General features: G+C 33.9%; 1 protein-coding gene and 1 non-coding gene across 3 annotated transcripts; one reads left to right on the forward strand and one right to left on the reverse strand.

Moving 5' to 3' along the window:
* The first annotated feature begins 7904 nt into the window (after positions 1-7904).
* On the forward strand, positions 7905-11974 carry LOC141600280 (uncharacterized). 2 transcript variants are annotated; one of them, XM_074420476.1, is made up of 6 exons: positions 7905-8474; positions 9055-9154; positions 9258-9357; positions 10650-10738; positions 11357-11441; positions 11522-11974. In XM_074420476.1, exons 1-6 carry the CDS (start codon positions 8267-8269, stop codon positions 11591-11593), a joined length of 654 nt encoding a protein of 217 aa, XP_074276577.1. In that variant the 5' UTR covers positions 7905-8266; the 3' UTR covers positions 11594-11974. The 2 variants fall into 2 exon arrangements, with proteins under 2 accessions (XP_074276577.1, XP_074276578.1); XM_074420477.1 differs by having other exon boundaries at positions 7908-8474; positions 11525-11974.
* TRNAL-AAG (transfer RNA leucine (anticodon AAG)) lies at positions 11909-11989 on the reverse strand. The gene has a single exon. It is a non-coding gene; the product is annotated as a tRNA-Leu (tRNA).
* Positions 11990-12871: the final 882 nt, after the last annotated feature.

The following is a 12871-nucleotide window of genomic DNA, read 5'->3' on the forward strand; positions in this document are numbered from 1 at the left end:
AGTCGGAACGGTAGATTTCAATGATGATATTGCACTGCAACTGTCTTTTTGCTTAAGCCTTGCATTGAACTGTTATCTTATTAGCTTTGTCTCTTTGCATAATCTACGAGTTAATGTTTAATTTAGCTGAACGAATAGACTTGACCTGAAATTTTGGCAACCTACTTATAATTTCTAAGATTTAGAGCCTTATAAACTGGTGTCATTTATGACCAGTTTCATGTAGGATTGTGAGTAGTTACTCCTTGCATAACATGTTCATCAATTTGCACGTATATGAAATTCAATTGCTTTTTGCCGTCATACATTCGGGATAGTGGTTGGTGTCACATGCAGGGAGGTGCTTACATTTTCCCTTTCTTTCATTTTTACCCATTTAACTCCACATTAGCCAAATTTGCCAGTTGCCCCTTAGCTACATCCAAATTTAGCCTGCCTTGTCAAGCTAGTTTAGATTGTTTTGCGGTATATTCTCTATTGCATCAAATTTTGGCGCATATTCTGTTGATTCGGAGTTGGTAACTTATGAAGAAAAGGAGGATGATGAAAAAGACGTGAAAAAGAAAAAAAAAGTTGAAAAAGGAATTCGAAAATGAAAAAGAGAAAAAATTCGAAAAAAAAAAGAGAAAGAAACCGAAAAAAATAGAAATAGAAAAAGAAAGAAAAAAAAAAAGATGTTGTTTGGTTGACGGTTTCTACTCCTATGTTCTATCTTATATCATTTGAGGAGTATGTTCAGTTTGGTTTGGTGAGATTTTATGCCAAGTGAAGGGCATGTGCTTAGATTCATAATTGAGTTGGAAATGGATGTTGATATATGGTTCTGTTTAGGTACTAGCTTGATCACCTATACCTCCACATTCCCATAACATGTTTTGCCTTTTCTTACCCATTGCCTCACTTTGCCATATTTTTGTAAGCCCTCGGCTGTGACAGGACCTTGTTGGTTGGAATGTATGTTTGGTAGCTAGAATTGTCTATCATATTAGTTGCATGCATGTTTATGTGGGTCGTAGTTTAGGTGAGCGACTATTTTTCTTTCTCTCTTACATTTATATGTTCACCCTTTGCTTCATGAGAGAAGAGTGACCCGTGAGAGTCCATTATTAAAGGTCTTGCAAGGTCGACGGTTCAGCTTTATTTATAAACATCTTACAACAAATCCGCATTTGTTGTCTTGCTATAAGTGTTAGTTTGCTTGCATTAAATTGGTTTAAGTGGGCATTTGTAGCTAGCTCGGAGTTATCTTTTCTGTTCCGTTAGTTGCATTTTAGTTTACTCGGGGACGAGTAAAGGTTTGGTTTGGGGAGATTTGATACGTGCATTTTATATAGTCTTTTTAGCCTACTTTATGCACGTATTTCTATGCTTTTATCGTGGTTTTATGCTACGAAATGCCCCGAATATGCTACTTTGGGTTATTTTGTCTTATTTGTAGGAATGAACCCGAGAGGAGCGAAATCAAGCTATTTACCGTCCGTTTAGCATGCATTTGGAGGAAGAGATAATTTGGAGCGGGAAATATTGCTGTCTTGGGATGCGTGAAGGTGTTTCGGGAGCTAAAAGGACGAGTCAAAGGCAAACTAACGAGAATTATAAGCTGCAGAAGTCAAGACCCACCTCATCGAGTAGTTTTCCACTCGATCGAGTGGTTTTAGGAGAATAATCAGTCGATCGAGTTGTTTCCTTAGTCGATCGACCAGTCCCTTATGTGTAATCAGTCGATCGAGCACTATTCACGATCGATCGAAATTGTTTTTCTGAGTTTGAGTTTGCTCGATCGAGTGATTTAGTTACTCGATCGAGTGGATATTGTTGACGGGCTGGGCTTTTTAGTTATATTCCGTCATTAGGTTTAACTTTACTCCTAATTTATTATAAATAGGAGTAAAGGTTGTCATTTGTAATCATCGAGGGATCAACATACGTTACTTTCTTCTGTCACTTTCCCTGTTACTTTTGTTCTTTCATTTCCGGATCATTTATATCAGTAATTTCTTCCCTCTTTTCTCGCTTTTTATTTAATGTTTATTATTCCCTCTCCCTCTTTATTTATTGTTCTTGTTTATTTCATGAGTAACTAATTCCCCATAGTATGTTAGGATTAGGGAAGCCGTGGTAGCGATGCTTTAATTGTATTAAATAGATTAGTCTTGCGATAGGAATTGTATTAGGCAATTTAACTGTTATCCGGTCGAATGAATACATGCAGGAGACCAATAAACCTAGTTAACCCCGACCTAGATCGAAAGATTGGAAGGGAAGGCTTGCTTAATTACAATAGGGTATTGCAGTGAGGGCGAAAGTTAAGCTGTTTACGCTCTAGGGCGGTTTAAGGACCGAAAGGTGACGACCATAGCTCTTCTTATCAATAGTCTAATCGCCTTAGTATTCCCGATAGTATAAGATCCAATAGCTGCCACGGTGGGCCGACTCCTAGCATACTCCCTTCTCTCTTGCTGTTAATTTCTCTTATTTCTTTCTCTCGCCTATTAGTTTAGTTCAACAATCAATTCAAAACCCCTATTCCTGTGACACCCTGACAGACCAAATTAGACAGATATTCAGCAACTTAGCCTCCCTGTGGAGATCGACCCTACTTACCGCTGACTTCTGTTAGTTGTACTTAGGTATTTTATTTTTGGTGTAGAAACGACCGCATCACTAAGTATATATCTAATTACCCGTATAATATCTTAATTTATGTAAACTTCAATATGAAGTTGTTTTGCCTCTAACGAAACACATGAAGTTTAATTCGTATGCAATATTTTTGTGGACCAGTGTATGCAATACACGAGATATGTCAACAAGTTACAAACTAGTGAGGTCATGTTTATGCATAAACTTATTTAATTAATCTTAAACGAACCCGTGATCTTCACAGGTATAAAACTAGTTTCTTATTTAAAAAAAGAAAAAAAAATCTGAAATATTAAATGCAAATATCATAACAAACATTAAATTTTGGCCTTTTCAATTTCTAAATAAATTAAACAACAATTAAAAATCAAAATTCATACTAAATTTTAATTTTGACGCTTATTGTTATTAGAATATTTTAAGCAACAAATAAATATCACATAATTCTAATTTTACACTCTTTATAAAATAATAAAGAATTTGAAAATATTAAGGGCAAATAATAACATACTTAACATTAAACATTGGCCTTTTAATTTTTAAAACTAGAATAGGTTAAACGACAAATAAAAATTTACATCGCTCTAATTTTAAACTGGTTATATATGCAACTCCATCTTAGATCTTATTGCTATAAACTTGCTCAATTTATTAAATTTGATACATATATAAATCTATAAAAGGCAAAACAAATATCTACCATCTTTAAGTTTCGTAAGATAACTCCCTAAACAACTCTCGCGTAAGGTGGATTTTGGGGAAAAAAAAAATCAAAGCAAAACTGTTACATTTTTTTTCTTATTTTATATTTATGTCTATATTAATTTTGCTAATAATGAAAAGAATACTCAAATATCATAAAACGCATCCTCAATTGGCTATAAATATTTGATGGAAGACAACATTTGTGAGTCAAAATTCAAGCCAATATTTTTTTTACCCTCATCGCCAAGAGAATTGTATGTGTCAATAATCTTTCTTATCATTGTATCAACATCAAGGTAAAGTGTATTAAAGTAAGGTAAGTGTATAAAGTTTTAAATTAATAATTTATTTATTTATTTTTAAGTTCCATTGATTATGAAAGTACTCATCACATTTTTAAACTTCACATATATGTTGTTTTGTTTTCATTTAGTAGATATCAAGATTTGTGGAGTTGTGCTATTTAAAAGTAAATATACTTACATCTTTATGATTTAATTCTCCTTTTCTTTCATTATTTAAGGGAAAACTTAAATTAAAAACGACATGGTTAATATTACATAAATCAAATTCAACCATTATGTTTGTTATCAATCACTCAGTGGATTTTTTTTGTGGGGGTGATTCATTGGAGAAATAAGACTTTATGAAGAAGAGAAATACTACAATTGTTTAAACAAATACCCCCTTCATTCCACTTAATACTATATTTTAAACTAATATAACTACAAGATTGACAACATGAATGTGAATGACTAATTGTTTTTTGGTTCATAAGAAAAAAATAGTATTTCAAAAACTTTCAAATTTTGTTTTATTTTGGTATGTTTTATTTTTTATTTATTGTTGGGGCCCAATTTCCCTACAACTGGGCCGAGGGACCAGAAGCCATCTGGAGCCAGGAAGGGTAGCTGACAGGTTGCGGGTAGCAGGTTATTGGGAAGTAGAAGGACATCGCTTGAGCTAGGCGGCACTCACTGGATGTCTTGGAGAGTAAGCTAGTAGGGATCTAATAGGGTTAATAACTATAAAAGCAAGGGACGACAAGAAGGAGAGATCCATTCATCATCCAACACAAGAAACACCACAACTACAAACTAGCAATTAAGCTGCTAGCCCTAATTGTACCCGTAACCTAATTATACAATTGCTAGTTAACAAAATCGGTGGGATTCCGTCTCCCCCGCGCTTGTTTCCCTCTTAAGGTTTTCCGCGTCACCAAACTTTGTGTCTTTCTTTCTTTTGTGTTCAATCTTTTACTTCGCATACAATCACTCACATCATACAAACAATCAAACGATTATAGAACGAGGATGTAGCAAATTACCCCCATAACTTTTAAACTACGTGTAAATCAGCCCCCTAAGTTTCACTTGTAGCAAATTAGCCCCATAACTTTTCAAAAATGTGCAATTAAGCTCAAATCAAATTTTTTACCATTTTTTAAAATAAAACCTATTGTTTTCTATTATAAAAACCATTATAATATATTTCTTAAATAATTAAATACAATATTTACATATTCAACCGAAAATGCGAACCAATTTTAGTATAAGAAAAAATTTGGTCATGTAACTTTTTATAGTAACATCAGTAACAATTCTCATATTAGGAACATTTTTCGCCAAAATAAAAATAAAAAAAATATTTGAACATGTTTTTTAATAATCAAGAATTTTAGGATTAAAATCTAATCAATAATTTTGAATTTCAATAATAGTAAAAAATTAATTTGCAAATTTTATTCTTAAAAATAAGATATGTGGTTAATTGCACATTGAGATAAACTTATGGGGTTGATTTGCTACATTTATAAGTTAAGAGGCTTGATTGCACATACTATCAAACTTATGGGGGTGATTTGTTATATTCCTCGATTTCCCTAGAATAAGCCTACTTTAACTCACCCTCAACTAAAAGCGGTAAATACACGCAAACATTTATAATTTTTCCTTTGAAAATAGCTCTCATAGAATGAAATTGAAGTTGCAAGGACCTCAATAATTTTATTAACAAGTTGGACAAAAAAAATGCTATTAACATGGATAATGGCTAAATATAAATTATTATTTAATATTTATGCGTACATGTCATATTATCTAATGTATATGTCTTATAACACGTAATGAGATTATGAGATTCGTTGTTGGCTACTATTTAACTCAATTTATCATTTTTACAAAAAATTAAAATCTAGAATTTTTGACAAATTGATATAGATAGACAATTAGTCTCTCTTTAGATGGGTATATCCATTTAAAGTGTAGACGGGTCAAATATGTCACCACTTATATAATAAGACAAAGTGGTAACATCCCACTTGTTGTTTGTCTTATTATGAAAGTGGTGTAATATTTGACCCGTCTACATCTTTAGACGGATAGTGTCCGTCTAAAGTGAGAATTTGTGATAGATGCTATATTAAGACTAGAATTTATTAAACTTCATATCTATGCTACTATCAAAAATATGATTTATGAGAATTAAAGTATTGAAAAGATAAAAAACCTTATAATCCTATATGTTGATCAATTGGTGGGTTACTCGTGAAATTGTTGAATGAGTTCCCACATGAGTGTGTCATGAATTAATGGACTCATTGAAGATATTTTTTTAAGGATGGCGATAGGGCGCCATCGGGCGGTACTGAATCTCGGCGCCACTATAATTAAATAAAAAGAAAAATAGAAAAATAAAATTTTAGTTTTAGTTTTAGTTTTTCCGCCAAAATTTTAAGGGTAGGTACGTAATTTTATATGTATTCAGATTTATTCAATTAAATTAAACTATTAACTAATCTAATTTTTATCAAAATATTTTACATCAAAATAATTTATTCAATAATAACCTAATTTATACTAAATTATGTTCATCGGTAATTATGTTTCTTCATCATTGTATTGTGTTCTTCATATGTCTCCTAAAGAGACGAGTCGAAGTAGAATGCAGAATGGACACATGCTTGACCTTGACAAATTAATTTAGACAAATTTTTGCCAGTGTGCGTCGTTGTTTACTATCTCACAATTCACTACCAACTTCCGTTCTTCACAAAACAACCATGGCTTTATCACATGACTATGGCCTCGGCTGAAACCACGATTATCACCACGAGCACCGCCGTGTCATCCGCATAACTGAAATCATGTTACTTTGTCTAGAAACATAGCTATGTCTATTGTCTAACAATTAAAACCCATGGTGTAATATCATTTTCATCAAGCTAGATGTTCCTCGACAAACATCTTCTTTGTTGTAACTTCTAATCTTTTCCTCAAAAAGTGGCAAAATATTAGGAAGAATCCAACTGATTTTTTTACTATTTACCAATAACTACTCTGTAATTATGAAATGCTAAATTCCTAAATTACCTTTTTTTAATTATTAGTTTGAAACTTAAATTTTAGGGGAAGGAAATGAAAATACCTACATAACTTACGATAATACCCCCAGTGACACCCAATTTGAGTACCACCCGGTAGCGCCATCTCATTTTCCTTTTCTTTTTTTTTTAAAAAAAACCACGTGTTATTATTATATTAATCAAAATAACAACAATAGTACAATATATAGTTTTGAAAATAAACCAATGTTGTCAAAGAAATAAGACATTAACTAACAAACTTTTATGTATTTCAAAACTTTATCTTTGTAACGGATCAACTAATTGATCGGACAAATAAACAATATAATAAAAAGCACTAAACTAAAACAGATAAACCATTAAATTTTACGGGTCACAAACCTAGTTAAAGGTTCAGAAACCAAGTGATAAATGGAGTATCACAAAATATATTATCTAGTGTAAAGTGATTTTATGTAAAATTTGTATAAAATGAATCCGAATTAAAAGAAAATCAAATTCAACCTAGCTTCTTTTTGGCAAGATATTTGATGTAGCTTATTTAACCAAAATTTCATTTATTTATTTTTTTTGCAAGTGTTCGACAAGTAGCTTATTTAACTAAATAAATTATTTGAAATAAAATGCTACTTAACCAACCTAGAGTAACATTTGAAAAATAAGGTAACTGATCCTATATTTTTTTTACCCATTCAAATTATAATATGAAATAATTAATATATTCTTTTATGTCATTTCACAAAAATTCACTTATCTTTTCAGCTAACTTGCGAAACATTTCTTTTATAATTGTTAGCTTACCATCACTTAATTTTCAGTTGTCTTTTCAAGTTCCAACTCACTTTTCAGTTTTCAACTGGTTTTTCGGCTATTTTTACCAATAGAGTCTAAGCTTATACTTCCCTCGTTCCATGTGTTTCTTTACGTATTTCTTTTTAGTTCGTTTCATTTGATTCTTTACATTTGCTTATATGGATATAACTTACCCATTAAATGACCATCATATCCTTCTAAAATTTATGGCCCACATACCTTGACACATGAGGATATAATAATGATAATCCAATATATAAAAACATCGTATACCCCACTTACTTTTACTTATTTAATCTTTGTGCACAAAGTAAAAGGTAAAAAAATAAATGGAACGAAGGAAGTAAAAAACAAAAATGAGTACAATAAAATTTGCGTGAAAAAAAAGTGTCAGCAACGACAAACTTGTCTGAGCAAAGCAAAACCCAAGTTGGTTAAAACTGGTAGAGGAGGGAAAATGATTCTCCCTCCATTATTCTCTCCCCTCTCTTTTTTCCCTCCTTTCTTCTTCAACCTTAATTTCCAACCAAGAAATCCCTAAATTTGTAACCCTAATTCTCCTTGTACCTCCAAATATTCCTTCATAATTGCGTGTTGCTTCATCAACGAATCATATTTTCCCATTACAAACTACGAAACCTCAATAATTTCCACGTTTTTTTTTTCATCTTACTCATTTTGCCATTTTCTTTACTGTCCAACATTTCGTCGTTGTTTCAAATCGATTTTGTTTGCGTTATTATGCGAAGATTTAGTTTCCAGAAGGTCGCCTCGGCGGAGGAGGAGGAGAATCATTACGATTATAGGGTGCCGGCGAGGGCTCGCCGGAGTTTTCATCGGAGTTCGTCGGTGTTGTCGATCGTTAGTTCAAGGAACAGTTTTTCGTACGATAAGCTTAGTCAGGTGCCTATTCAGGTCACTATTGTCAAATTAGATGGCTCCTCTTTCGGTACTTCTCTCCCTCTTATAATCATTATGTTGGATTGTAATTTATCTCTGAATGTGGGAATGGGCGTTAGCATTCTCTACAGTTTGTTTATCGTCGGAGAGTGATGAATAATTGAATATCTATGATTGGGAGTGGAATTTGAGAAGTTTGTTTATATACTCTCTGTTCACTGTTCGCTTGTATAGACGCGATTCGGTTAATTTGCTGTTATTACATTCACAAATATTCCGTTCAAAAACATATAAACCGTGTAAAGTTTTGTATTTGCACTATTCAATGGCGATGAAAATGCGCATCATTATTTCTCTAGAATGATGTTAGCCAATATGTTTATCAAATTGATGGTTCATCAATCCTTCTGCAGTATATTCATTAGTCTGTCTCTTATCAGGTGGCTAGGTATAAATTGTAAGTCCTTCAATTCAGACTCTGAGTTTTTAAAACCCAAATTAATCAGCTCTACAAAGACATTGTAAGATAGGTGACTATCGGACTTAAGTGTGGCGAGAATGAGGGTAGCTGAAGTGAGTATAAGCTTTTATAAATGGAATTTGTTAAGATTGGTTAGGTGGTTTTGCAGAAGTTGATGTCGGAAAGATGGCTACAATAGCTGAGCTTAAGCTGGCAGTGGAGAGGAGATTTAATCATTTGCCTATTAAAGGAACTGACGATATATCATGGTCTGACATTAACCTACGACTTTGTCTGTGAAAGGAAAAGTAATATGGTGATTTATATAAAATATATCTTTGATCTAACCATATCAATCTTTTTCCGATGAAGGCGACATGTATGGGGACATTTTTGTTTATGTTATCGTGGCCAGAAGCTATTAAATGACAGTGATTTTATCAAAGATTACGGCATCAAAGATGGGGATCAGGTACTTATCTTTGCATATTTGTTTCAATCTCTTGCCTTTTGAGTATGATGTTTCGTCAAAGTTTATGTTTTGATCCACATAATTTATGATCATGCCACTGTATGTGATGTACAATCCTGTAATAGGAAATGATACTTCTGGAAATCTATGAACCATGATGTGTTTCTTTGCCAAGGAGTGTATTTAAGTAGATTTTGCCATTACTTAGAGAGTATCTTACTTTGGTTGAGAATCATTGTTGGAATCTATCCGATGTCCAATTACAGTTTTACCACCTCAGCGGCTCAGCATTTACTAAGATACTGCTATTTTCTCTTGGTCATAGGATCATAGTTATGCACCTTACTTTTTTGACAGGGAATTTCAAACAAACTTCAAATTTTCTTTTAAGAACACTTTCATTTCTTATGCTGATTTTTGCCTGGACAAGCTAACTGATACACAATTGACTCAATTGCAAAGTATATCCTTGTTGGTATTGTAGTTTATGCATAAACGATGATAAGGGAAACTCCTAATGTACAGATTGCTCAAAATCGTTGCAAGGCACCTGTCAGCTGTCATTTGAGATTTTCCGCTGGGTATTGATCATGACAATTTTTTTTGAGTAACATTAATAATGACAACTTCAACAGTAATTAACTATAGAGTATAGACTAGCAGAGAAGTTTCTTGTAGATTCAAGTCGTATTCGGAGCCTATAGTGATGGTCATTGTTGATATGGCTGCCATAAGCCATTTCCATCATTCATGTGCGCCAGCGGGGAGTGGACAGTTGGTCACTGTTTTCATCATGACAGTCCTTGCTAATCTCTGTTTCTTACCTTCTAGATTATAATGATGTTGATGGTAGTTGCTTGCAAAAACATGTTGCATTCCACTAAAATGTAGAGACGTGCTTACACTTTCCAGAGCCTTTCATGTTCCAAAAAAAAAGTTCGTCTAAACTTCAGCTAGACACATTTTTTTTATTTCACTTGGGTCCACATTATTGAAAAGAAAAATCTCAAAGAATTTTACTGATTTAGTTGATAAAGATAGGACTTTGGGAGTCTTGGGGTTGGTTTTTATGTTTTTTCGCACTTTTTGTGTGTACTATGTATAATGTAATGGTCTCGCTTGTTACTGAAACTATTTACTCCGTATTCCATATTGTCTTGGTGATGTTGATGGGTAAGGTAAATTCTGGTGACATAGGTCGTACTCTATTTTCGTGTATTATGAAATATCTCTTATAAAGTCAGTTTAGACCAGTCCTGGTCTGCTGATTCAATATGGTGCTATGTATGCAGCTTCGTTTCATTCGTCACGTATCAGTTGCTTACAATCTCATAAAGAAGCATTCAAGGAAGCGAATAGAGGCTCCAAAATCTAACACAATGTAAGATGCGTCTTTGTACATCCTTAGTTATTTGTACAGTGTGCCATGGCAGCACTGAATATAGGTGTCCCATTTGGTCCTGCTTAGAAACATTGAGAGAACTAGATGTAGTGACAACCGCCAGACGCTAATTCCACTTGGCCTCTACAAGGCTACAAGTAGACAGAAACATCTATTACCTCATTCATGGCTGATCCGAGTAGCATGCAGTATAAGTCTTCTCTTGTCACTCCTATAGACTTTTAGATTGGCAAACAGTCATAACTCTGTGAATCTGTGTTGTTATTTTCCCTTCTTTTATTGGTGTCAAACTGTCAACTATCCCCTTTAGTTTGGATTTGAGATAATTAGGACCACAAGAGTGCAAAGCTCTCTCTAAAGTTATTCACACTACTTCATTCCCAAGGTTTCAATTTTCAAACCTCGGAGCTCATGCATTCCCAGGGTCTTGATGATGAGAATGAGAGCTTTGGTTATGCTAAATCAATCCCAACCACTTGATCTTACATACTTAGGGGTTAATCTGAGACTCTCACATCTTTAAATCTCGTCCCCTCTTCAGAGTATCTACAATGGAAGTACATGGGGAACTGACTGTTGGTATGTAATATAATGCAGACTGGAAGGCCATGAAGAGGAGAGACAGAAGCCGCAGATTTACGACGACACAGAGAATGTGAGATGTCAGCAATACAAAAATGAGGTAGAGGATAACACCGCCCAAATTGAGAGTGTGGTTTTTCATTTATCTGAAGAGTGGTCCTCATACTCATAACATTGCAGCAGGAACCACCTAAGATCAGAAGACGACACTGGACCTTCAAGATGGGCAAGTGGATTAGTTGTCTGCTATAGAAACTTGTTCCATTTTAGCGACAACAAAGCCCCAGCTGTTCTGCCACAGTCACATGCAGGTCAAAAATTGAAGGTGCCTCCTGTATAAACCCAATATTACCCGTGTCTTTTGAAGGTTTCGCCTGTGGCATGGTAGGGATGTAGAAGTTCGGGGGTGATGAACATTCTTAGCAAATTATAGAATCAGTTGAGTTCTGATATCTGATATACAGATGAAGCAGTATGACATGTTTGAATTCAATTGCAGGTTGTATATTCATGCCTAGTTTACATGCTTGAATTCAAATGTATCGTATTGATTAAAAAAGCTTTTGGTGTTGAGAGTGGGATTTGAACCCACGCCCTTTCGGACCAGAACCTTAATCTGGCGCCTTAGACCAACTCGGCCATCTCAACTTGTTGGTATTTTAGTGTCGTTTTAAATATCTAAGATATATTTTCTGAAACCCACCGAGGTTCTAACTTCTACCCGGGTTTTAAACTGCTAATAGTGGATACTGGATATGCGATATTATTACTCCTGAATATTAGTATTGTTCTTTTATTTATTTGTACTGGATTTATTACGTATAGACTATAGAGTACTACTTTTTAGAAGCAAAATCATCAAAATTATATTTTTCAACATTTACATTCATCCTTCTCTTTTCTTTTTTTTTGACAACAATCTTGCTCTTTTCAATGCTTGTTACCATTCAACTTTCTTTCTCATAGTTGTCCGGAAATAAAATTAAATACATGGTTAATATCCAAGAATTCAAATACGTGCTTTGTTAATTTTACACCTCTTAAAGTGGGTATTCTTTTCTAGCTAAGAAAATTAAAACCCAAGTGAATATGAGTTTCGCCCAGTTTTAATGAAAATTTGTTGTTTAATGGAGATTGTAGAACAGGAGTCCTTACGGATCCCTCAAACTCCGTGACCGCACTCATTACACTGGGCGGATCCAGCCTGAAATTAGGCCATTTACAAATTAAACACCAAAGACCTACTTTCATTTTCTCAGAAGCAGTGTTTATCTTCATTTGTATCTTGTGTTGGGGTTGTGTGATCTAAAGCCCGTCTTTGTGTTTGTTTGTGGTCCAAGTGTAACTATATACAACAACATTACCCCAGTGCCTCAATGGCTCCCGCAAATTGTGAGACTGTTTCCGAATGACCCAAGATGAAAATTGCATCGGGAACTGCACCGAAGGACTGCTACTTCACAAGAGAAAGAAGGGCAGCCACTTTAGTGAGCCATTTTGCTTTACTCCATTATAATCCAGAACCAAAGA

This window comes from Silene latifolia, chromosome 9, assembly GCF_048544455.1.
Source record: "Silene latifolia isolate original U9 population chromosome 9, ASM4854445v1, whole genome shotgun sequence".
NCBI classification, from domain to species: domain Eukaryota; kingdom Viridiplantae; phylum Streptophyta; class Magnoliopsida; order Caryophyllales; family Caryophyllaceae; genus Silene; species Silene latifolia.